The following is a 27,471-nucleotide window of genomic DNA, read 5'->3' as shown; positions in this document are numbered from 1 at the left end:
GGATGGGAGGCCGCATGGTGAAAGATAGGTTGCTGGTGGAAATAGTGTTAGTGAGGCCAGCAGGGGGTGCTCAGGGGTCTGTGGGAGTTCTAATGCCCCAGTAAAAGTGAAGGGGACACTTTACTATAAGTGTGCGCCATCGACTTTATTGGCTCTATCACTGTCTCCAGTGCACGTATAGGTGGTGTGTGATGGGCGCACTGGCGCTGTTATCCTGTGGCCGTCATCGCATCATCCAAGTGCATGCCGCACACTGGTGGTTATATAGAGAGACCCCCTCCCTCCCTCAAGCGCTTTGGATGTATAGTGATAAATGATAAATGCACTATACACATTACGTTACATTACAAATTTAACTGGATAATACTTCGTTTAACAAAACAAGTTATGTTAATTATCCAAGTCATTGGAAAACTGTGGTTTGTTCTGGCTAAAAATATTGACCTTAAAAATAGTTAGAAGAAAATCAAACTGCTTTTATTCAAGACATATTTAAAGATATGTGACTTTCTCCAGAAGAAAAAATATATAAATGATACTGTAAAAATTTCCTGCCTCTTTGTTTGAAAAAATAATATAAATTTGACTGGGGGGTATTTAATAATGTTGCCTATCCATTTGTAAGTGTGAAGTCATGCGAGCGGACATTTTTTTATTATTTATCATATATATAATAATTTTTTTTTTAAAGGTAGTAAACATGTTTTTTGTTTTATTAGAAAGTATCCCTGTATATCAAAAGTCATAATATTTGATTATGGTTATTTTTGTTCGATATCTAAAGAAATGTATTTTATTACAGCAACATTTGTGGAGGATAAACTTTACATGCAAATTAGGTTATTTCCTTTGAAGACTTCCCGAAACATGAGCGCTCAAAAAAAAGCTCATTACCATAGTAGCTCCTTAAATTCTCCATTCACCTTGATGTGAAGATGACAGGCAGTCCAGCACAGATGAGCTCAGTCCTTCACCCCCATTAAACAAGTGAACTCCCCAGTGTGAATCCTGAGATGAGTTCAGCAGCTTGACACGGCACCTCTAATGGATATTAATGTCTCTCCAACCGCCTGCTTCGCCAACCAGGGTTACAGACACATCTGTGGCTTCAAGTTGGCCAAGAAAATTGTCGAAGAGAGCCTTACAAAGGACTGCATCCATATCTTGCCGCATGAAATTATGTTCGTCAATGAAAAAGGCCCACGATGTCAGTCTCTGCATTGTCTGAGAAAGAATGGACCTTTTTCTCTCCTGCGGATTTAATTTCCTCACTGTCAACCGCTGTGATCTCAGGCTGGGTTTTTTTTGAGCTGAGCAGCTTGTTTATGAAGCGACAAAGTACGTGCAGATGGAGTCATACAGTGTGATCTTGACTGATGGAGATGCAAAAATCTCTGTCATAAAAGCTTCAAATAGCTAACATTGCATTCTGTGATATTTAGCTAAAGCTTTGCTTGTCTTGTTTTGAAGACGCTTTGAGAACTGGCGCTATTTTTGAATGATTATTTTAAGTCTTTGAATCATCCCTGTTCTCACCAATCTATCCCGTTTACAGCTACTTTGTAAGTTTTAACTGCTCTCAAAGTCTGACTAACTGAGCAAATACACTAAATGTATCTGTATTTCGAGTCTAAACGAGACTCTGAGTGGAGAGACTGAACAAACTGGGGAATCTCATTAGCGAACGAACAAATCTGGACGTGTTGTTTGTGAATGAGTCTTGAACTGGATGATAAAGGAGCATGTTGCTCATATGAAATCTGAGTCAGTCTTGGGTGGAAGACTGATCCAAATGAATTATTATATAACAGATGATGAATTTATTTCGGTTATTTTATGCTTTGCTGTTGCTTCGTAAAATGATTAAGCCATTATTTGAATAATTATGTGAATCACTGTGTTTTTAAACTATTACATTGAATTATATTATGTGTTTAATGACTGGTGATGGTGTAACCTAGAGTGAAGGTGTGGTCACATTGGAAAATATGAGCATGATGGAGAAAAAATGCTTTGCTCTAATTCCTATTTGTGCATATTTTATATTGAAATGACCTTATTGGAATGACTTGTCAAATTTGAGCGATCAAAAGACTGTTGCTGCACCTAAAGCATCACTTAAAGCTACAACTTGTATAATGAAATTAACATCAAGCAAGCTAAAGAGAGCAAAATGCATAACTATTTTATAGCCAATTTTTATGCTGCTAGTTTCAGTTGCATTTTAAATAATTTAGTTAGGCTTGACATTTATTATAAATATCAACATTTATAATTAATGCAACTGTAATTTGTTTTAATTTTGTTTGTTTTTTAGCATTCCAGTTAGGGCTGCACGATATTGGAAAAAATTGACATTGCGATATTTTTTTCCCCTGCGATATATATTGCGATATTATATATTTATATATTTATATATATATATATATATATATATATATATATATATATATATATATATATATATATATATATATATATATACTTAAAACTAGGGCTGTGACGGTCACCATGACAACCGCGTCACGGCCGTAGTACGTGACGTCACGCACTTTAAAACACAAATTACTGTTATGTTGCCAAGTATTACATATCTGTTAGAATATAACATTAGGCGCGATTCAGCAAGTTCAAGTTCAACCATGAATCTTGTTAGAAAACGAACTCTTACATCTGGGAACATTTTGGATATGTGCCGACTGAGAAGGGTGAACGAATCAATTTGGATTAAGCTTTTTGTATGGGGGTTTTAAGTAAAGTGTGTTTTAATATTCACTGCTGAGAGTCCAAACACTGAGGAGCAAATCCATCGATACGCAGATCCACGGGTCCCGAACCATGCAAGATAGTGGCGATTGACGGCGAGGGAAAAAAGCCATGTAGGCTTAATCAACTCCTGTCTTCTAAACGCAGAAGCCCAGCTCAGCCAGGCATGGCAGAGGCATTTGGAAAAATGGCCAGATACAAAAGAGAAAGTGATAAATGGAAGACATTGACGAGAAATGGAGCAACATATTTGGTAACTACTTAAGAACGCGCCGCTCCGCAGAGTAGAGAAACCTGCGTTGCGAGAAATGCAGGCGGCGGAACAGAAGCAGAAGCCCTCTCTCGCATGGTTGTGAAAAAGTACCCTGTCTGTGCATTTTCGCTACAAGCACACCGTCTGACAGTGTATTGCTGGAAACATTATAACCCCATTCTTCACTTAAACCGGACAAAGTCAACATGTTAGTTTTTCTAGCAAATAATTTAAAATATGACTACAAAAGGTGGAGAGAAACTACGCTGCTTTTTTTAACATCTGACTTATATTGTTACTAGGTTAATATTTTCTTTTTACTTATAATTATTAATATTTATATTATTATTACACTTATTAGTAAAGTGCCATTTAGACTATTTGTTAAGTTCTTAAAAATGTAACGTTTAATTGTTATTATTATACGGTTTCAAGCAGTTAAAGTAATTTAATATTTAACTACAATATTTATAAACAGTTTTGTGTTGTTTTATTAACGAAAGTTCAAAAATAAACATGTACTTTTATACGGATATTTTATTTATTAATATTTAATTATTTTATTCCGTAATTTTTACATAAAAGGTAAATTAACTTAAGTAGGCTACATTTGTTGATGTACGAGGTCATGGAACATGTTTGCCAGTAAATAATGTTCGCACCACTAAAAAAAAAAAAAAAAAAAGATTAACTAGCGAAAAGGATGCAATAAAAAATGCCAGCGCTTGATATTTCTTCACAATCGGATTCGTACGTGCAATAAGCCGAGGCTATATTGCGCCGACAAGAACAAGCCCGAAAACTAAATCTAGAGAGAGAATTAATACTAGTTAATATTAATGATTATAAACACGAACTGCGTTGTATGATAAACGCCTCACAATGATGTCGTGATCTTTGCTGAAGAACTGATATGTTATCGCCGTCTCCTCAGCCAGGTTTTCATCTGCTTTTTTCCCCTTCTTCTGGATACAAACAATAAAGTAGCAGCGCCAGACCAGTGGTTTAAATTATATTTTCCTTTCCTGATTTCTTTTCTTTTCATTAAAAAATAAATAAATGTTTAAAGTTTTGTATTGCATACCCTATATATTTTTTAAAGATTATCATTCAGCTTACCTGCAGCGCATGAGGTTGTGTGCTGGGCAAATCCCCTTTACTCATGCTACCCATTTCATTTATGACACTGTAAACTTGACTTGGTAGGCTGATCATCTTTAAACTCAAAAGACTGCTTTTGCATAATGTGATGTTTCTTATTACAACTGTTAGCGGTGTTAAAAATGAAAGCAAACATTAAAAAGGGTTTTGTTTTATCAATTGTATAGTTTAGTTTTAATAATAGCTAATTTATATAATAAATTATAATATTGATTATTGTGTAGACTACAGTGTCCAACAAAACAATTTTATTAGGTTACTCTAATAGACCAAATCCCTAACTGAAAAACGAATGTGAAAATGACAGGCAGTTGCGTCTTTGCTAAAATTAATTTAACGACAAATTTCTTTTGCTTTTTTCCCCTTTAGAGATCAAAAGAGCTGTATTTAAAGAATTGTTTAACGAAAACATGAATTGAATGCCCAGTTCTTTTCCGTGTGAGTTTAGTGCGCCTCTGCCGCGTCTGCGTTTTTAAGGTTACAGGTGCACCCTGACCTGACGCGGGGACCAGATCTCTGTATTGCTTTCATTTCTCAATTTTCATAACTGCATTGCATTTTCATATGGTAAAATATCAAAATGTATGTTCTGAAAGTAGTAGGAATGACGGGAGTGTTAGTAATTAATAACAGAAAGAACTTTCACTTTTGAGTGAACTGTCACGTGTTATTTTAGTATGATAAAATAAACAAAAATAGTAATGCAGAAAAGTATTTTTCGCTCTGCCAAGCCTTCTCTGTTGCTGTATAGAGAAGCAGCTTGCTCAGTCTCCTTACCCCGGCCCCACCCCGCCCACCGACTCCTGAACGTCTCACTCACTCACTCACTCACGCGGGCATGCACTGCGGTCTCATGAGGAAACGCAGCTTTTTGATATAATGTTTTTCTTGTTCCCAAATACAAATAATTTATCAAGTATTGTTTGAAATAAGTATTCGTAAAAACACGCTATTCGTGCTTTTCCGAATACCGTATTCCGGTTCGGCTTCACCCATAATATATATATAGATTTTTTTTTTTTTTTTTTTTTGCTTTGCATCGCACCCTCCTGCGATGTGACTATCGCGGATGCGCACATCGCGATTTCGATGCTAAAACGATATATCGTGCAGCCCTAATTCCAGTTACATTTAAATGTTTTGTGGTTAATTGAAGGCAACTAAAATGCATGTTTGTAATGCTATGTTATTTTGTGTTGTTGGTATAAATTGACATTATTGAGTGACATTAAAAATGTTTACTTTTTCACCAATGTGACTAATTGCCATCCATCCATAAATCCACCCATCTAGAGACTTATCTATCCATCAATCTCTCCGTCCGTCCATCCATCCATAAATCTGAGGATCCATTTATATATTTATTTTTCCATATACAGTTGAAGTCAGAATTATTAGTCCCCCTGAATTATTAGCTCTCCTGTTTATTTTTTCCCCCTATTTCTGTTTAACGAAGAGACGATTTTTTCAACACATTTAAACATAATAGTTTTCATTTTTTAACGTTTAATTAATTTTTAATAACTGATTTATTTTATCTTTGCCATGATGACAGTAAAAATGTTTTACTATATATTTTTCAAGACACTTCTATACAGCTTAAAATGACATTTAAAGGCTTAACTAGGTTAATAGGTTAACTAGGCCCGGTTAGGGTAATTAGGCAAGTTATATAAACAAATTAGCTTAAAAGGGCTAATAATTTTGTCATTAAAATGTTTTATTCTAGCCTATATAAAACAATTAAGACTTTCTCCAGAAGAAAAAATATTATGAGACATACTGTGAAAATGTCCTTGCTCTTTTAAACATCATTTGGAAAATATTTAAAAAGAAAAAATAAAATCAAAGGGGGGCTAATAATTCTGACTTCAACTGTATCTATCCAGTGATCCATATATCTGTCCAATAATTTATATATCCATACAATAAATCTACCTTTGTATCCACCTATCTATCATCCATCCATCTGTCCGTCCATCCATCCATCCATCCATCCATCCATCCATCCATATATCTGTCCATTTGTTCATGTATCCATCCATATAACTCTTTGTCCTTCCGTTCATCCATTTATTCATCCACCCATCCATCCATCCATATATTCTTCCTTTTATCCATCCATCAATCCATCTATACATATAGCCGTCTGTCTGCTCATCCATCCATAAATCAGTCCAATCATTCATCAAACACTCTCAGAAAAAAGATACACCGTGGTACAAATAATGTTCGTTAAGGATCCATCCATATACAGTATCTGTCCATCCATCCATAAATCTGTCCATCCATCCATATATCTGTCCATGCATTCATCCATCCATATATCTGTCCATTCATCAATCCATTTGGCCTTTCCATCCATCCATCTATCCATCCATCCATCCATATATACAGTATGTCCATATATATGGCTATGTTTTCATATATCTATCCATATATCTGTCCATAAATCTTTTTATCCATCCATATATCCATTCGTCCAGAAGCCTGTCCATCCATCCATATACCCGTTCAATAATTCATATATCGGTCCATATATCTGTTCATATATCTGTCCATATGTGCATCCATCCATCCTTTTGCTTATATATATGTCCATTTATCCATATATCTGTCCATTCATTTATATTTATGCATACATTTATTCGTCTATATATCCATCCATCCAAATATCCAGATTTATTACATCAGTTGCAATGTAAAATAGTCAGAGCACTTTCACACTGAAAAAATGACAATCTTTAATGTTGCTCTTCAAATTAGTGTTTGTGTTTAAGGGGCAAGAAAATGTCTTTCACCAAAGGATAAGCTGTTATGCCGAAGCAATAAAGCGTTTACTGTGATTTCCCTGTTATAAAATGTGCCTCATAAAAAAAGTACAACTGCTCACAGAAATGAAGATAAACCAGTCTATAAGATTATAAAAAAATTGTGCTGTGCCACAAAGGTCTTTAATCAGTTTCTTCCAGAATTCCATTAGCACCTACTTAAATACTCCAGTCATGTACAGTATGCGGTGCACACATCTAATATGTCGCCGGGATATTGTTCTGCTGTCGTTCTCAGCACGCTCTCTATTGTGGAGGCCTGTGGTACCACAGATTTAATTCCACTCCTGTACAGTGTCACTCACACCCACTCTGCCTCATTCAACTGTAACCAACACCTCATTCACCGCGTCCAGCGCTCTAACTCACTGTGATGTGCGAGCGTGTAAGCCTTATATTCCTTCTGGCAGAAAAAGAATGTTCTGTCATCAATCATAGGCTGAGAGCGCCAGCCGAGAGTAATGTTTTACTGTCAAAGCCATTTGGGGTATTAGGCTAATAGAATGAGTTTCATTGTACTTCCTAGAACACACTTTGCTCTTGGTAAGTGTTGATTGCTTTGCACCTGCAGATGATATGTGACACATATTACGTTTAGCCTCGATTTTTAGATTTATGTCCATTCCGAGTCAGCGGGCTGTTTTCGTGTACTGCAAAAAGTCGTATTGGCCTGTTATGAGCGTGGAGGTTATTTTGGCTGAGGGGCAAATGTGGCAGCTGTTGACTGATTTGGTGAGAAGGCAAATAAAGGATGCTGTCTGTCTTGCAGTCTTTTGGCTTTGTCAAAACACTGAATGGCTTTAACATATCATTTTCTGTAGTCACATGACAGGATGGTGTAATCAAGATTTTTTGGTAGTCTAGATCATTAATCAATCAATTAACCTTTTTTATACAGTATAGCATATTCCTACAACAGTAAAACACATTAAATTACACAACAAAACTTTTAAAAACAGATAAATATTATATAACAATACAAGAATATCAATTAAACACAATTAAAACAGAGAAAATTGTTATAGTGCTACTATGTATCAAATTTAAAAGGGAGGTTAAATAGGTGGTTCTTAATGGTGCACTTCACTTTTGTTTTGGAAATGGGCTCATTTTACAAGTCCCTAGAATTTAAGAGTTGAGTTTTAGCATTTTTGAATCCATTCATCCAATATCTGGTTATGGTGGGGGCACTTTTAGCTTAGCTTAGCATAAATCATTGAATCAGATTAGACCATTAGCATCTCACTCAAAAAAGTTTAGATGGTATTATTATTTAAAGCTTGACTCCATGGCACAAGCAGACACTATATTATCAGTGTTATAGGTAGTTATCTAGCTAGGGACTATTTTTAAGTGATGCATAATATAATTGCATCTGCCTCAGCATGTTATGGCAGCAAAGTTCCTTGGTCATTTCCTGAAAAGGAGAGTATTCTGAAGTTCTTAGAAAACTTAGAAAAACTTTTTCTGTTGATCTTAGTACATGATGTAACCACTATGTGTCTGTTTAACCTTTTTTATCTTACAGTTTTGGTCTAATCCGATTTAATGATTTATGCTAAGCTAAGCTAAAAGTGCTCCCACCAGACCAAGAGATTAGCTGATTCTATTTAAAAACGGAGAGTTGTAAAATGAGCCAATGCTCTTCAAAACACTGCAGTGTTCCTTTTAAGTTTGGCTTTAAACAGTGGCAGGTCAGTAATTGCACATCATTCTAAAGTTTAGGACCCATCCCTGCAAAAGAGCAATCACTCCACCACTTGTAGAACTTTGATTGTGGGACTTCTAGCAAAAGATGGCCATCAGAACAAGGCTCTGATAAGTAAATGTGCAAAATCTCACAGAAATAAGAAGGTGCATTAAAAGTGATTGCATTAAAAACAAATAACAGAAGTTTAAAACCAATTCATTTTACATTGAGCCAGTGAAATGACTGGAGAAGAGTGTGATGTTCATGTTTATGACTGTTTGTGATTATGCAATGTGTATGTTCATCTTTAAACACGGTTGCGTACAAGCTAAAATAGGGGTGTAACAGTACATGTACTTATCCAAACAGTCATGGTGCAAGACGGTTCGGTTCACGCTCTCCCGCGACGAAAACAATCAGTCCAGATGAGCAGTCACTGTTAGACAGAAAAGACCACAACAGTGCATCAACTGAGGAGCTATTTACAAAGAATGTGTATGAAAACGTGTGGTGCTACGCTCAGGAGTGGCCACCATGCTGCCAACTAGAGCTGCACAATTAATCGTTAAAAGATCGCGATCTCGATTCGAGCCCCTAGACCAGGGGTTCTCAACTGGTTTGGCCATGGGACCCACATTTTCACATGGTCATTAAGCCGCGACCCAAATTTATAGGAATTATAATATAATTTTAGGAATTATGATTCATTTGTATTTAATTGTTAACATACACAACTGGTGACAGATAAATTATTTAAAAAAATCACCAAGACTTACAAATAAACAATATTGTACTGCTGTTATTTAACAAAATGTATCAAATTATAGAAATATTACAGATAAAAAATGTCAAATACTGTAAACAGTGGTTAGGGTAAGGAAAAGTTAAGTTACCATGAACTAAACTGAACTGTTAATAAAACATTAACACTGATCTGGTTGAACTAAACAGAAACCAGCAAACTGAAGTGAAATTCTTAAAATAATCTTATCCATTTTATAATAATCAGCAGTTATTTGCTTTTCTGCTTTTGTGTGGGCTTTCTTGGCCTTTGCTACACGGTGAGCACCGTAAGATGTACTTCTTTCTTCTTTAGCCAATACATACTTGTTTTGAACATGAATATGTTCGGCACTTTTGTGATGCCCTCAGCTATTGGAGTCGTCTTAGAAAATAGTCCACTGGTTTTTCCTTGCAACTGGGATGTTTGGTTTCTAAATGTCGTTTTAATTTAGGTTTCATGCTCTCTTGTGAAAGCACCTCACTACATATGACACACTGAGGTTTTAAGCCTTTTTTGCCGTCAAAATATGTAAATCTACACTTTACATATTCGGGGTTGTACTTGTGCTGTAATTTCACATGTCTATAGGGTATATGCCGAGCTAGTGTTTTTCCCATATTGATAAACTTCCGCTGACCTGTTATTGTGAACTTTTTCCCATTTTATACAGTTCCTTTTACATCATCGATGTTGTAATGTCATTAAAATACATTCAGTTAAATAAACTTCAGCATTCATTTAGTTGCTCAAGCGTAAAATGAGACAAAAAAACGTTTACTCGCACGCGCCCGTCAGAAGCTGAAGCTTTATGGGGTATAGACCTTTTTCATGGCTGCTGCATGGAGGGCGCCATAGCGACCAGCGTCTTCCGGTAGAATGCTAAAAACTTCCGTTTACAGCGTGTACAACTGGTCATTTGCGCTCTGAAAATGGGTTTCAATAACATTTTTAATGGATAACAGAGTGTTTTTGTGACACACAACTTAGAAATCTGTCTGTTAAAGCCGTTATAATATGTCACATGTGGTCCAGGCGCGTCAGAAATACGAGAAAAACGTTCTCCTAGTTCACGTGTCTGCCGTCAGAAATACTGTGTGTTTGTGCGTTCCCGGCCTGTCAGCTGTTAGCTCAGCGGCTCTTTAACACACACACACACACACACAGAGAGAGAGAGAGAGAGAGCAAACCAGAGTACTGGCATGAAAATTAACAGGTATGAAAGTCGTGCAATTTACAAAAATGACCAATAAAAGTCTGTTATTGATCCTCTGCTGGCTGATTTGCTGTTCATTCTAATCGCGAGCCGTTTGTGTTTTATTTCTTGTGTTGTATTCACCACGATTTGTGTTTTTCTGTCATTTTGAAATGAAACTAGCCTATATTTTCACTTTGTCACAGTTATTAAATCAGTGTGTCAGTGGCACAGTACAGGCTACTTGTGTGTGTCAAACATTTTGGTGAGCTACATTTGTTTTGGCTGTTTATATATTTGAAATAAAGAGAAAATGTTGACTTTAGCGATGACAAGGCTTCATTTAAACTGCTGAAGATGCCGTCTGACAACGAGGGGAAAATGCCTCACAGCAGCTGTTTTCCATCCTATTAGATCGCATTTCTTTAAATGATCAGTCCAGGAGATGGTGCTGATGGACAACAGTATTAGTTCAAAAAGGATAAAAGCAGGTAAAATAGATTAAAACTATCGTTTCAAAGCTGTCCAAATGTGACTGTTTACACGCATCAGCTGCCGACCGGAAGTTCTTTGCATTTTCCTTGCGCATACACGCAAAGCATAATGGGTAATTTTGCTTTCCAAGAAAAAGGTCTATAATAAATGCTCATTTTATAAAGACATGGCAGGGGGAAATGTAACTTAATGCAGTGCTTCTTGTACAATCTGAGACCCACTTTATATCGGATATAACTCAGCTAGTGGAGATCGCTGATTTGTAAAGAAAACAGACCTTAAACGCAGCAGTTTTTGCATTGCATATAGTTCGCCGAAAGCTCTTGGGCTTGTCCCAGGCTACTGGCAAATTAAAAGTCCCATTAGCAAGCTTCGTCGCATGCGCATTTCAAAATAAAAGTCCGATATAAGCAAAATAAGTTAAATATTAAACTTTTGTTGTTTGTTGTTTTTTTTATCTCACTCTTTGCGATCCACTGAAAATGTTCCCGCGACCCACTTTTAGGTCATGAACAAGCACTTAGCAGTCAAAATGAAATCGAAAGTGTGCACTTCATTTAAATGATCATATCGCATTTTAGAGTTATGATTACGACAAGCATTTGATACGTTTTTTTTCTTTCATAGCGAACCCACAGTTGTGCATGAAAATAAATGTTTACAATGTCAGTATAACTAATCTAGCCTATATATTGTTGAATATAATCTGATAATGGCAAATGTCTGATTTTACCAGTAAATAAAATTGTCTAATATGACAGATTGTAAGCATATATCTCAAACATAATAATTCAACATCAGAATTATTTTAAGTAGAATAGAATTATTTATAGAAACCAGTAGACCTACACATAATATTATTATCGATGTTCTGCCATATGTTTATTTTTACCATACCTTTATTTTACATCAACAGTATCGTAAGAAAATTATGATCTTGATTTTACGCAAAAAAATCGCGACTCTCATTTTTGCAAGAATCGTGCAGCTCTACTGCCAACTTTCTACTCCATCAACAGAAGCGCGGAACACTAGTCTCTCCTACTAATTGGTCAACTTCTCTGGAACTCACAGTGTATGTGACAAATAATCGCTGCTGTGGGTGAAAGTTGAAATCGTATTATCTTCACACAGCCTCTAAAAACCATGCTGAAAATGCAGTTCTGCAAAAGACGCAAGCATTTATCGGTCACAAACGTCCATCAAACAATGGAAATAAAATATATTGCCTCATCTTGTTAGCTTTTAAGTCAGTCTGTGAGTAAGTGAGTGCCTTCTAACACACACATAATATTGAAAAGTTGTTCGCTGCACCTGCTGTTATGAATAAATACAGTGCTGCGTTTTCATTAAAAGAGATTTCAGTTTTGAAGCTCATTGAATCTTAAATTTAATACACAATTATTGTTTTTTTTTGTTTTTTTATGAAAGGCTGAGCCTAATCTTTGAAAGTTTAGTACACTAATTATAAATATTATTTTATTTTTAATTTTTTTTTTTTTTTTTTTGTACTTTTGCATCACAAGAAGCTCTTTAGGTCATTATCTGATTGTAACAAAACCCTTTAGCTTGTTTAAAATAAACAGAAAAAGTAAGTATTATAGATTTGTTATTATATCTGCTGTACTGTACCCATACCCCAAAACTGAGGTACGATACAGAGGTATAATACACATAACAGATGGTAAAATCCTATTAAAACCAAATGCGTACAGGACCAGCAATTTTACATTTAAGGATAATATATTTTTAGGATACTGATATGCAGTAGTGACATTGTCAAGTATTCGTTTGGAGGTTATTTTAGGCAAACTTGGCAGCTGTTGAAGGATATGGTGAGAAGGCAAATAAAGGATGCTGTCTGTCTTGCAGACTTTTGCATTTGTCAAATACTGACTGGCTTTAACATATCATTCTCTGCAGTCACATGACAGGATGGTGTAGTCTTCATTTTTAAGTATATTCTGAATTATGAATATGGTAATGTTGAGCGAGTCCCAGTTTCAGGAGATGTGTCCCGACTACTCACTTAAAATGCAAGTATGTCACAGTTTTATCTGCAAGTATCAATTATTTACAATTACAGGGATTGTTCACCCAAAAAATGTAAGATCTGTCATGAATTTGGGTATACATGAGAATGATGGATTAATAACTTTTGTGTTTTTGGAAAGCTGTGTGTTGTCAAAATAATCCCCGTTCACACATATCCAGTGAAATAACTAAAAATGCTGTATTGTGGATGCCAGGACAGTGGTTGAAAATGACACACTGTGCAGAAATACACTGAAACAAATGGTTCATTGGATTTACTGATTTATTAGGTAAGTGGTTGCAAATAATTTACATGGGCTAATTTTAAACTAACAAATGAACATTACTCAGTTTATTTCGATTGTTTAAATTTAGCCCATATAAATCGTTTGCAACCACTTACTGCAAAAAAAAAATAAAATAAAAAGAGTAAATCTGATTAATCTTTTTTTTTTTCAGTGTACCACAAGCCTTAGATGCCATTGATTAAACTGGAATAGTGTGCTTACTACTTTGTGGAGGTGAGCTTACTCCTCAGTGAGTATGTTCAAGAGAAGATGAGTGAAAATATATGTAATAAACTCAATAAAGTAAGCAGAATTTGTTATTTAAAAGTGAATTGACATACATTGTTACATATAAAGAACGACTTCCTCATCTGTTTGAACACAGTTGTGTATGAAAAGTACATTTAGATATATTCACATAACATTTCAAAATTCTATGAAAAGCTGAACGTGTACCCACAGCTATTAAAGGGTATAATTTTAGGGATGTTAATATATAGCATTGTCACATTGTCAAGTATTATTTTCTCTAAAACAGATTTCTGAAATTGTTCCTTATGATTGGTAATATAACAAGCCTTTAAGGAAAGCTTAATAGTTATACCAGTTTCACACACAAAACTTTAGCATTTTTGTTTGAGTCAAAATACTCCCACACCTTGTCATTTTCTGAGTTTTCATGAGCCGCTGCCAGTGACAAGGAGAACACTAATGCATGCAATTGCCAATTGCTGAGGTAAAATGTTTTTGTTTTTTTTGTATCAGTTTTAAACATTTTGTATTTATTTAATATGTCTGTAAACAGTGCAATCCCTAGTTCATAGGCCCTCAAAAAGCTGTTGCCATGTAAATTGCCTAAATGAAAGTTTACAAATTCATATTAACTTAAGTCGCGTTTAATACACACACAAAGTGATCATTTAAGGGATTTAATACCATTTTAATAAGCTGTCACTCCTGATGCTTTGTTTTCATAGGGTTTAATTGTGTGATTATTGTGTTTATTTTTAATTAAGTAGCTATTCTTTTAATCTGTATTGTTTCATGGCAGTTTTACAGAAACGTAACATTTGTAAGTAAAATGAACACTTTCATATTTTTGACAGACAAGTTTGCATGAACTGCCATTTTCTACCATAATCTCAATGCCGACAGTTTGTCATATTATATATCAGTCAAGTCCCCAAAAACATGTATAATTACATTTTTCATTTATTCATTCATTTTCTGCCGCTTTTCCTGGGCCGGGTCACGGAGGCAGAAGTCTTTGGAGAGAACCCCAGGATTCTCTCTCCCAAGACACTTCCTCTAGCACCCAAAGCAATTTACATTTTAAATGTTTTTAAATTTTGTTAAATAGATTTACTTATTTATTTTTTATAAATATATATATAAAAAAAAAATATTTTGTTAATCTGAATGAAAATATACATTTACGTTCTCAAGAAACTGGGGGAAATTGATAGAATTGGATAATTTATAGGCATAACCATGTTAAATACACATTTATAATACTTATCATATATTAATTTACAACTTGAAGATTTTATCCATGTTATCCCGGGGAAAAAAATGCCAGAAAGAACCAAAATAGGGTGTTAGCAGTGTTTCCATTGAAAATCTTTTTCACAAAAAACTTATTAAATAACATACACTGTAAAAAAACTCATTGGATCAACTTAATAAAGTTAAGTAAGAATAGTAAGTTAAGTAAGTTAAGAATAAAGTTTTTTGAACTTATTTATTACTAAAAACTGTAATAAATTAAGTGAAAACGAATTAATTTATGTAGTTGTAACTAGCTGAAGTAATTTAAGTTTTCATTTTTACAGTGTGTTTTAGAGTGTGAAGGACATTTAACCATTAGGAAATGAATATAAATCAATAAAAAAACTTTTAAGATAGTATCCCTATTGCTGTTATCTGCGGTAAAAAATCCCTTCACCTTGTCCCAACATCGATGAAGTTAACTTAATTGTTTTTACAAATTTAAGTGGATTAAACATAAAGCAATTAAGTTGTCCCAAAAAAGCCCCACAAGAATTGTGTTGATTTAGCTCATTTTAAATACTGTAGGTAGTTTGAACAAGCAGCAAAATGTTTTTTTGAGTGTTCTTTATGTCAAGGGAAGGTGGTGGGTCTACGTATATCCAGATATGAATGTTTTTTTTTTAAATGATCTAAATAAATTGCATAAACATCTGTTTGGCAACAATCTTGATAAAGCAGTTGAAGAATCCTAATCAACATCTTTATTAATACAAAGCTTTCAGAAAGTAATTAAATTCTTTATTCAGGAAAAAGAATAAGCCGTGAAACAGCACAAGCACAAGCGCATTTGCATTTTGTTTTCATGCAGACGACGAGACAGCAGGGAAAAACTGTGCTGTGATTTAACTAGGTCTTTGTTAGTTTATTCCACAGATATATCTTAGTGCCATTCGCTTCCTTTGTGCGCCAAACAAAAGATTATCAGTGCGAGACCAGCCTTCAAAACTGCACTGGAGGCCCATCAGAAGGCATTATGAGGGCTTTTACGTCCTACGTTTTCCCTTTGATTCTAAGCAGAAATGTAAAGGTGGCTGTTTTTATAAGAAAATGTGCTTGTGGGGAGACATTAATGTGATAATAAAGAGCTCTAGATGTTTGTGCATGTCTTCAGAGGAACAAAAATGAACAATCTTGAAATATTAAGCTAATATTATATACTTTCTTTCTTTCTGCTTTTCTTAATGCAGCTTGTCCGTTTGGGTCCTTTAAAGCATCTCAAGGGGACCAGCAGTGTCTCCAATGTCCCATAAACAGCCGCACCAGCAGTGAAGGAGCTACCAGTTGTGTGTGTCGCAATGGCTACTACAGAACCGACTCTGACCCGCTGCAGATGCCCTGCACCAGTATGCCATTCTCTTATGCTATTTCATGTCTTTTACTGTGGTTTAACTCTCTTCTTTGAAAATCAGGCAGACTTTGATCCTCCAAGCACTCAAAAATAAGTTTTTTTTACAGTATAGATGTTAGATATTAGTTATGTTTTTAAATGATCAATGTTGCATAAAATGGCAGATTTTTACGTATTCATTAGTAAAAGTCAATTGTGCAGCTTAATACCTTTAGGTTACCATAATCCTTAACTAATGCTCTCGAAATGTTAAGTCTTCAAAACACCTATAATTTTGAGTTAATTGCAAATTTCAGTATACTTATTTTTTTTGTACTGTTTGTTGTCATACAGTTGGAAATAACATTTAATGCTGTTGGATTAGTTTAGTCTTGTTTTTAAGAGTGATTAATATAGAGTTTTAGTATTCTATATTTATTATTAATGTATTAAATAATTACAGAATGGAGCCACACTTTAAAAATAGTTTTTTTTACACAAAAAGTGTTTATTTTCTGTTGTGAATTGCATTATGGGACTTTGATCTCTACTCTGTCAACTTTTAATGTTGCAAAATTTAACTCTACACTTTAAGAAAGTGACTTTTATTGACATTTTAGTTGTTTGAAATAATATAATGTATATTAGGGTGTTCGTAATGTCTTAAAAAGTCTTGAAATGTCTTAAATTTCAAAAACTAAATTTTAGGCCTCAAAAAGTCTTACATTTATTGTAATATTGTCTGGTACATAGGTCTTAAATTTCCTTGTTTATGTAAAGCTACCCAATCGATTTAACACATATCCAATCACCAACAATAAATCTCAATAAAGCTTTTAGCAAAACTATTTATAACTAATATTATAGTTTGTTGTGCATACATTTAGTTTATTAAAGTTTTATTTTTAAAGAGTTTTTTATTAGTATGTAACTACAGTGGTGTCGACTTGTTTTGACACATTATGTAAAGTATTTGGCTAAGAAATAACTAATAAGAATTTGTTTTTTGATGGGGCAAAAATTAAAAACCCATAGCGTTTGGCCCTATTTAAGCCTAAAACTTTATAGTAATAATTAATTTTGATGGTATTAGTGGACTGTCTGCTTAATATCTGTTGATACTGCTCCTTCAATAGACATTTAACTGACTATAAGAAACTTTGCAAGTACATGTCATCTTACACCAACCCCAACCCCAATTCTAACCCCCACCTAACAGTCTACTTATAATCTAATGATAATTAGTTGGATTGTAGATGCAATGTAACTTAAATTCAACAAACGGACCATTAAAATAAAGTATGACCAATTTCATTCTTGATGGTCATAAAAAGGTCTTAAATTTAACTTGGTGAAACCTGCAGAAACCCTGTGTAGGAAATTATATAGAAAGAAATATGTCTGTAAAAGAACAGAAATGTACTGGCAGTTTATCACAAGGTTTTTGTACCGTGATATAAAACACCTACCCAGATAATATATCACTTTAAACTAGGGCTGGACGATATTGCAAAATGCAATCTCGATTAATTATTTTCCATATTGAACGATAACAATATATATTTTAATATCAGTTGTTAATGCTTCCAGATTTAAACGAGTACCTCAACAATGACTGAAGTCACAAAAATTAGAGGGTCCATTAAATGGCATAATATTTTCGGCCGATAACTTTTATTCTCTAATATCAATACACTTTAAATTCCCATTGTTGCACATTTCTGCTGTGTGATTGGCTCTTTAATCAACATAAAGTAAAAAAAGTCCAGAGCTTATCATTGTTATTGACATAAAAAACAATAATACAGTTTATTTTAAACTATTAAAATATTGTTAAAAGTCACTTTTTCTAACTTTTTATGCTTAAAAGTTGTTGAAAGAAAGATCAAGGTCACATAATGCAAATCAAAAGCATAAATGAATGTGGAAAAATAAAAACATGAATCACAAAGAACTATTCATTTAATAATGATCATCCATAGCATAAAAATGATGATTAATTTATCAGGTTTCTCTGAACTTATTTTAACTGAACTGTTGAATGTATTTCAGTATTTATACATTTCATAAATTCATTTTCAGTATTGTTAAAGTAAGGCAAAGTTTTTCAGTAGATAAGTCATTTATTAACAGTAACTCGTTAACACAGAAATTTAAGTTGATGGTGTAAAAAGGCTGCTATTTCAATATAAAGCTTTATTGTAGTACCAATCTGCCAACAAAGTAGCTGTCATTTGACACAATCAGAAACATGACTTATTTCAGTCCTGCAAAGTCACATTGAGCCCGTAGGCAGTCTTTTGATAAAGTCTTCCGTCTTTCCATTTTTCCATGCGGTTGGCCCTTTCAAAGCCACAGTTAAATGCAGCAGAAGAAAATGAGTGTGTAACTCACTGAACATTCATTCATTGCAGGAACTCAGTGAGCAGTGCGATTGATTGTCCCTGTGAGATTAACATAATGCTCTGTTCTTGTGGGGAGGTTGGAGTAGTGCTTCACACTGTCAGTGCAATGAACTGCTGCTTTCCGTCCAGAACATTCTTCCCTTTCACTCACGTTTTACATTACAATAAACCACTTCTCTTTTCATCTCCTGTCATTACCCTTTAGGAAATTATTACTTTAATGTTGCTTGTTGGAAAGCTGGGATTACTTTGATCCAGTGTCTCTTTTTTGTTAGAGAAACAGTGATAACAGGCTAATGAATAAGTTGAAATCAGATCTTAAAAACACGAGACAGAGCAGTTAGAGTGTGCTGAGTGTGCAGACTTTCTAGGGAAAAAGACATGGGATAGGACACAAAATTACCTTGCATTACATGGGACTAATTTAGGTGGGGAACTGCTGGGATTTAGTGATCAGATTTAGTTTCATGAAAAATATTTTTTTATAACCTTGTATTTTTGTTGACATCGAATGTCAATTTAAGTTTAAACAAAAGTATTACATACAAAGCCAATGCAAACGCATAAATAGTGCTGAATTTGGCACAAATTATGTGGAATATGTGACATTGTTGTGACAAATCCATGGTATTAGTCTCTTGAATTTTCCATTTTCAAAAGATTCAACTTGAGTGGAAAATGGTGTGAATCCAGCATTCATGGTTAAATTTAACAGGTTTACATGCAACCAAACTCAAATAACACTTTCATTTTCTCTTATTTGTTACTCTTTTATGTTCTAATTTTTTCAAAGCTACCTTTTTCTAGAGTCTGCTCTGCTCTGATTGGTCAGACGGTCTAGTCCAGTGGTTCCCAACCTTTTCCCCTTTTCCCTTTTCCCCTGGAAAAAATTGTAAGGCCCTCCTCCACATTTAACGATATTATTGCTCATATAAGTTTGTAGTAATGATGACAAAAAATGTTGTTCTCAAACAAATGGTATGTTTATTACCATATCTAGATATCTTTATGCACAAATAATAACCTATTGTAAAATATAAAAGCAAAACATCAGTAGGCCATTTGTAACTAAAAAATGTAAGCCTTTGGCCTTTAAATTGGCCTTATTTGACATTCAATAACAAAAATATCAGTATTCACACTGGTCTATAAGGCAAAAATTAATATAGACAATTTCAATGCAATACTTGCTTGTTATTTGTTAAGCTTTGCCAATTAGTTTTGGGGGGGGGGGGGGGGTTAGTGGTGTTTCGTAGGTTGTACAATGCTAGGCGACCATCAACCGTTTTCCCAGAGGAATGAGGATTACAAGCTGAAGCAAAACATTGCTGTCACTCTGATACAAGTTTTATCTATCGAAAAAATTACAAAGCACTGCAGTGTTTGGGTGTTCAGTTTGTCTGAGAAAACTAATCTTACCGAAATATGAATATTCCATACAAGCTGAAGCTAATTGGTTAATTCTTGTCACGTGACTCGCAGTGAGCTCACCTCCGGCTGGAAACAGCAAACTTGTGCAAACTCTAGAAATGGGAACGGCCCCATTTGCGATCTCCATCAGTTGATCTTCCTGCAGAGTCATGCTGGATTCAACTGATTTGTTGACAAATGGGTTGTGAATTCATACTTTGGCAGTTCGTGGGTAGTTCACTGGGTCTTTTCCTCTTAGCAAAGAAACTTTCCAAAGACATCTGTTTCTTATTAATTTTGCTACTTGTGGGTTAAATCTGGGCACTCAAGTGACCGAGATGTAAGCGAGAGTACGGTTATTTTTCAAAATAAAAGAAAGTTCAGACTCAGATAATAAAATGGAAATAATTAATGATTTCTTGTGCGGCCCGGTACCAACTGATCCATCGACCGGTGCTTGAGGACCACTGAGCGAGGGGAAAAAAATGAACTAAGGCAACATGATCATTCTCCTCCTGCTAAGAAATGTTTAAAATATGACGCGACCCCCCACAGAGCTCGCTGGGGCCTCTTTGTGGGCCGCGACCCCCCCTGTTGAGAATCACTGGTCTAGTCAGTTGTACTTAGTCTACAGATTACAGTGCATGTGTTGTAAACAAATCGCCCATCACCGTACTGTGAATTTGTGAACTAAAATGTTTGCACAGTCTCCGCGGGGATTGTACACACTGTAATTTAGTAATTATTGGATCAGACTTTCCATAATCAATTCAAGCCAGTGTTTGATGGTGAAAATTGTATGAAATGTTTGAGTGGTAAGTTGTAAGAAGTGTGAAGAGATAAGACAATAAGAACACACATTTCTGCTGAGCTTCTGAACACAATGGCCAATCAGTGGCTTTTAGATTTTGCTCAGCGGAAAGTTTTGATGAGTTTGCGCATAACTGAATTCTGTGCAGATACAGTAGAAGAGATCAAGGGCTCTATTTTGACAGTCCATGCGCAAAACGGAAAGCGCAGGGCGCAAACACTTTCAGGTCGTCTCAGAATCCATATTTGCTAATTTAAGGATGGGAAAATCCCATCTCCAAGTCCCTACCATCCACAAACCGATGGATTAGTAGAGAGATTTAATCAAACCCTCAAAAGGATGTTGAGGAAATTTGTAAGTGACAACGGCAAAGACTGGGACAAGTGGCTTCCGTTCCTGCTATATGCATACCGAGAGGTCCCACAGGCATCCACAGGCTTTTCGCCTTTTGAACTCCTGTACGGATGGCAGGTGCAAGGTCCTCTCGATCTGGTGAAGAGGAGTTGGGAAGCATCAAGCACTACAGCCGAAGGAGAAACTAACATTGTAAAGTTTGTATTACAGATGAGAGACAGACTTGAGAAGTACCGAGAGCAAGCTCAGGAGAATCTGGAGGAAGCTCAGAAGAACCAGAAGCTGTGGTACGACAAATGGTCTCGACGGAGAGAATACCAACCAGGACAAAAAGTGCTGTTACTATTACCATCTTCCACAAACAAGCTATTGGCGAAGTGGCAGGGTCCCTATGAGATCACTAAGAAGAAGGGTCCTGTTACCTATGAGGTGTTTCATCCAGATAAGGGGAAGAAAAATCAAACATACCACGTCAATCTTTTGAAGGAATGGCGGGAGCAAGGACCTGAGTTGAAGAAAGGTATGTTGGCCTGTAAGGTGGAGACACCTGAAGCAGAAGATGACGACAAGGTGGACTTTGAAACCCCAGAACACTTGCAGTCAGCGGTAAGCCTGGAACATCTGCAATGGAGGCAAAGAGTGGAACTGACCGAAGTGTTAAACACCTACCCAGAATTACAGAGAGGAAAACCTGGAAGAACAAACTTGGTGGAGCACAAAATCTGTCTAACGGAAGCAACACCTATTCGTCAAAGGCCATATAGAGTGCCTGAAAGCCTGATTAAACCCTTGAAAGAAGAGCTGAAGATGATGTTGGAAATGGACATCATAGAACCATCGACTAGTGCTTGGAGTAGTCCAATGGTCATTGTACCTAAGAAGGATGGTACGCTGAGAGTATGCCTGGACTTCAGGAAGTTAAATGCGGTGTCCAAGTTTGACGCTTACCCGATGCCACGCATCGATGAACTGGTCGAGAGGATTGGGAGAGCCAAATACATCACTACTTTGGACCTCTGTAAAGGATACTGGCAGGTACCCTTGGAGAAGACGAGCAGGGAGTATACTGCATTTAGGACACCAGTGGGGCTATACCATTTTAAGACCATGCCCTTTGGTCTTCATGGAGCTCCCGCAACGTTCCAAAGACTCATGAATCAGGTATTAAGAAACTGTGAGGAGTACAGTGCCGCATACCTGGATGACGTAGTCATTTATAGTACTACCTGGACCGATCATGTACACCATCTGCACAAGATTCTGCAGAAGATACAGAGAGCTGGTTTGACACTGAACGTCGCCAAGTGCGAGTGGGCCAGACAAGAAACGAGGTATCTTGGGTTCCAGCTGGGGAATGGAGAGATACGACCACAAGTGGACAAAGTGGAGGCACTCCGCAACTGTCCTAGACCTCGTACCAAGAAGGAGGTACGATCCTTTCTCGGACTGGTGGGATGGTATCGGAGATTCATTCCTCAATTCTCTGAAAAAGCAGCACCCTTGACGAATTTGACGGCTAAAGCCATAAAGAATCCGGTTCCGTGGACCGAAGAATGTGAGAAGGCTTTCATTACCTTGAAAGAAAGAATGTGTACTGTACCTGTTTTACGAAGCCCAGACTTTACAAAGAAGTTCTTGGTACAGGTGGATGCCTCAGCGAGAGGAATTGGAGCAGTGCTTATGCAGGAGGATGAAGGTCAGGAACACCCCATCCTATACCTGAGTAGAAAGCTGTTGCCACGAGAGACCAGGTATGCCACCATTGAAAAAGAAGGATTGGCTATAAAGTGGGCACTGGACAGTTTGAGATACTACCTGATGGGTAGAGAGTTTACCCTCGAAACAGATCATAGAGCCTTAACCTGGATCAATACAATGAAAGATCAGAATGCCAGAGTGACCAGATGGTACCTGTCACTGCAGCCTTTCAAGTTTAATGTAAGATACAAGGCGGGAAAGAGCAATGTCACAGCAGATTACCTGTCACGATTGCCTGACGTCGGCAATCTAGGAGAGGTGGGAGGTAATGTGACAAAGGAGTTTGTCACTGGCCTGCGGCAGAGCTGTACACCCACATATTCACGCACACACACATAACTTACCTTCACTCCAACAGCCGATCTACCGGGTGCACACGGGAGATTGCGCTGTAATAAAAACACATATACGCACAAACACATTATATACTCCATTAATCCTTGCATATTCTGACACGCCATAAATCACACCGCATACATTTGTCTTACCTGTGTGTCCGTTTGTGTTTGTGTTTGTTCGTCTCGTTGCGTTTCTGTTGCGTCTCTCTTCCGGGTTGCGCAATCGCGGCTACGGGAGGCAAAAGGGGCCAAAAAGGTCATGCGCAGCATTTTATGCACAGTGATGCGCTGCGCATGCGCTGAGTGGTTGGGCACCCGGGGGAGACTATGTGTTTTATGTGGGGGATGAAAAGAATGGGAAAACAATGAAAAAAAGCAGTATTCATGACATGTGAAAATGCTGATTTAATAATTTTGGTTTTAAGTTATATAGTAATACAAATGAAGTGTATGAAAGTGTGAAATGCTTACCTGAAAGATTGTTTATGTCCATACTTACCTTATACTTACCTTCAATATAGTTTAATCCAAACTGGGCGGAGTCACTCACTATAAATAGAGTGACTTGTGCTCAGTTCAGTGTGGGAGTCGTTGGAGATAGAAGGTGTGAGTAGTGGCGAATGGTTGGTTTGATAATTCTGGATAGAAAATATTTTGTATATAATTATTTTGTTACTTTATTGTCTTTATTTGTTTGTTTTGTTGTTTGTTTATTTTTGTATATATATATATATATATATATATATATATATATATATATATATATATATATATATATATATATATATATATATACATATATATATATATATATATATATATATATATATAATTTTTTTTTTTTTTTTGTCTACTTTATTTTTTTGGATTTTTGGATTGGACACTTTTGCACTGTAAATAAACGTACCTTGCACCATAGTGCTACGTCGACTGAGCCATCATTTATTTTTTTCCTGTTTCACACACACCCTAAAAACGCCTCTGTGTGACATCCCTTTAAGAGCTAGCTCATCAGTCTCATCTCCCATTCCCTTTTAGAGCCAGCTGCGTCGCACCATAAGCGCATTTGCTATTTACAGGATGTACAGTAAGTGGAAGTGGAAAAACTGAGCATTTCACAAGCAAACAGTTAACAGTTAACAGTTTTTTTACAGAAAACAGTTAAACAGAGCATCTACCGTGCAAGAATGAGAGATAATCAATCTACTTTCACTTTCGTTCTTGGATAGGGAAACCTTTACGCACAGACGTCAATTAGCACCAAATCCAGCAAACAAATAAATGAACAATAATAATGAAGTGTGCTCAAAAACCTGAGTTATATCCTAAAAGCTGTGCCCCATATGGTCTAAAACCTGCAGGTGGGCAAATCTAAACTTGTTTTTAATAAAACAAATATAAATATGCATATAATAATACTGCTAATAATAATAACATTATACAAAACCAAATTGTTATGAATGAACTGAAAAAGCCTCCCGAGATGAAGAAGGCAAAAAAGCAGTGGTTTTTCATATTTATGTAGGCTGGAAAATAATATGTTTTGTAATATTTTAATCCTGTTATATTTATATCCTATATATATTCTTATTATATCCTATATATAGGCCTATCATTAATATTTAAATTTTTTCATATGTAAAGATATTTGCGTATTGCTCTACATCTTGTGTGTAGGCTATTAAGCAGTGTGTAAGCGAGGCGCAACGCTGGAGTTTAGACCGGGTTTTTTTTTGGTCTACTGAAAAATCTATTATAGTTTCTCGAAATAGCAACGCGCTAGCAGTGCGCCTCAGAAAGCCTTCCTTTTTAGACCTGAACGCCTATGGGGCGCACATTTGAGCGCAAATGCATTTGCTATTTAAAGAGCGTAGCGCAACGCCTCAAAACGACTCTTGCGCTAAGCTGAAACTAGCAAACAAGTATTGCGCCGCGCCTTGCGCCACATTGCACCGGGTGTATGATAGGGCCCTAAGTATTTTATTTTGATAATAAATGTTTTTCAACATTGGTTTGACAACCTGAACCAGCCAAAGTGTTAAAAGGATGGGTCAAAGATTAGATGCTGTACACGGGCAGCTAATGCAGATTTATGAAGTTATGGAAGTGAAACTGAGTTACAGACATCTTGTTTCCACCATTTAATATCGACTTTTTCTTTTAGGAAACAGTAACTTTTCTTGTTGTAGCACGTTAATCTTTAAATCTTTGCAGACCTTTTATACTCTCAAACATCTACATTGCATGAAATACAAAATATTAAAAAGCTTATTAGGTGCACTTTTCAAGAATAGTTCAAAATAGTTGACATTTTCCTTATGTACTTAACAGCTGACCATCCAGTGTGTACAGTATATGGCTGACCATATTTTCAGCCAAAGGGAAGTCTGGTTTTGGTAAAAAAAAAAAAAAGACATTTTATATAGGGCTAGGTAATATGGCCCCCAAAAAATCTGTCCCACCTCATTTTAATGTACACTTCATGCTATTAACAAACCATTAAAATTAACTAAGACTTTTAGTTTAGTAAACTAATAATACTAGTAACTACTAATTAGCTGCTTATTAATACTTAGTAAAGTAGTAGTTGGGTTTAGGCATTGGGTAGGATCAGGGATGTAAAATAAGATTATACTTTACAAGTGCTAATAAACAGTTAATATCTTAGCAATGGGCAGATAATAAGCCAGTAGTAAATGGTGGGAATTGTCTTTTTAATTAATTTATTTAATTATCAGTTCAGTTGCTGAAAAAAAAACAATGCTAAGCATAACTTGCATTAGACTCCACTTATTTCTTTAATTTCCATGACAGTCATTTCTAAACGATTTCTCACATTTCACAAAGTAAGACGTACTCCACTTTGAATGGTCTGGGTGTGAGTTTATCATCACAAAATGTTTGTTTTTGGTTGTACTGGTCCTGAATACTGGTATGTGTTTTCTGATGGGCCGGTATGTTTTGACTCTCTGCAGCGGTTCCGTCTGCTCCTCAGAGAGTGATTTCCAGCGTGAACGAGACGTCTCTGCGTCTGGAGTGGGACGTTCCAAAGGAGAGTGGAGGCCGCGAGGACGTGGTTTATAACATCATCTGCAAGAGCTGCGGTTCGGGTCGAGGGGCCTGCACTCGCTGCGGTGACAACGTGCAGTTTGTGCCCCGTCAGCTGGGCCTGACAGAGCCCCGGATCCACATCAGTGATCTGCTGGCCCACACGCAATACACGTTTGAGATCCAGGCTGTGAATGGAGTGTCCGACCAGAGTCCCTACTCGCCTCAGTTCACCGCAGTCAACATCACCACAAACCAGGCTGGTAAGACAAGCATAAACACGGGTTACACTTTCAGACATAAGCTGATGATGCTCATGGTCAAAATGTTTTCAGTTTGCTGCAGGCTCGAATCGACCTTGTGTTGCGAGAGCCTTTGTGTTTTTAGGCTGCTTTCCTGGAATTTAAAGCTGTCGACAGTATAGTAGAGATTGGTCAGACTATAGTAGTTGTACAAATTGACTTGCAGTTGACTTTGGGTTTTGATTCCATGGACCCCTACAATTTATTACACTTTTGTTTAAATATTGAAGTAGTTAACTTTTTATGTTATTTAAAAAAAAAATATATATATATATATATATATATATATATTTAGTTATATTTAATATTAAAAAGTACATGTATAAATATCTATAAGTAATAATTAATTAATTAAATAAAAAATTCAAATATGATAAAGTGCTTTATTGTTGCTCTCCTTCACTTGTTTAGGCCCTACAATCTTTACAGTCTGCTTTTAATATTGTTCAGTCTCATCTTCAGGATCTTAAATTGGTTTTAAATGTAGACAAATCTAAATTGATGATTTTCACAAATTGTCCCACTCCTGTGCCGGACCAACCATTAATTACCACTGCGCAAAGTGAACATAAAAATTTTGTGTAAAGCTACAAGTTTTTATGCTTTTTACTTAATCAGGAGTAAAAAGTTCCTTTAAAGCACACATACAGTAGAAAATTTGATTTGCAAATTGA

The 27,471-nt window shown here is 35.9% G+C and overlaps 1 protein-coding gene across 2 annotated transcripts in view; it reads left to right on the top strand.

The window, feature by feature from the left end:
• ephb2a (eph receptor B2a) overlaps nt 1-27,471 on the top strand; it is a 141,015-nt gene that overhangs the window by 89,783 nt on the left and 23,761 nt on the right. For both annotated transcript variants that reach the window (XM_021469950.3, XM_021469949.3), the window contains exons 4-5: nt 16,232-16,387; nt 26,423-26,758. In XM_021469950.3, coding sequence (XP_021325625.1) covers nt 16,232-16,387; nt 26,423-26,758 — 492 coding nt within the window. The remainder of the gene's footprint in view (nt 1-16,231; nt 16,388-26,422; nt 26,759-27,471) is intronic.

Source organism: Danio rerio, chromosome 23 (assembly GCF_049306965.1).
Source record: "Danio rerio strain Tuebingen ecotype United States chromosome 23, GRCz12tu, whole genome shotgun sequence".
Taxonomy (NCBI): Eukaryota; Metazoa; Chordata; class Actinopteri; order Cypriniformes; family Danionidae; genus Danio; species Danio rerio.
Note: the sequence above shows the minus strand (reverse complement) of the source record. Positions and strands in the feature narration are given on the sequence as shown.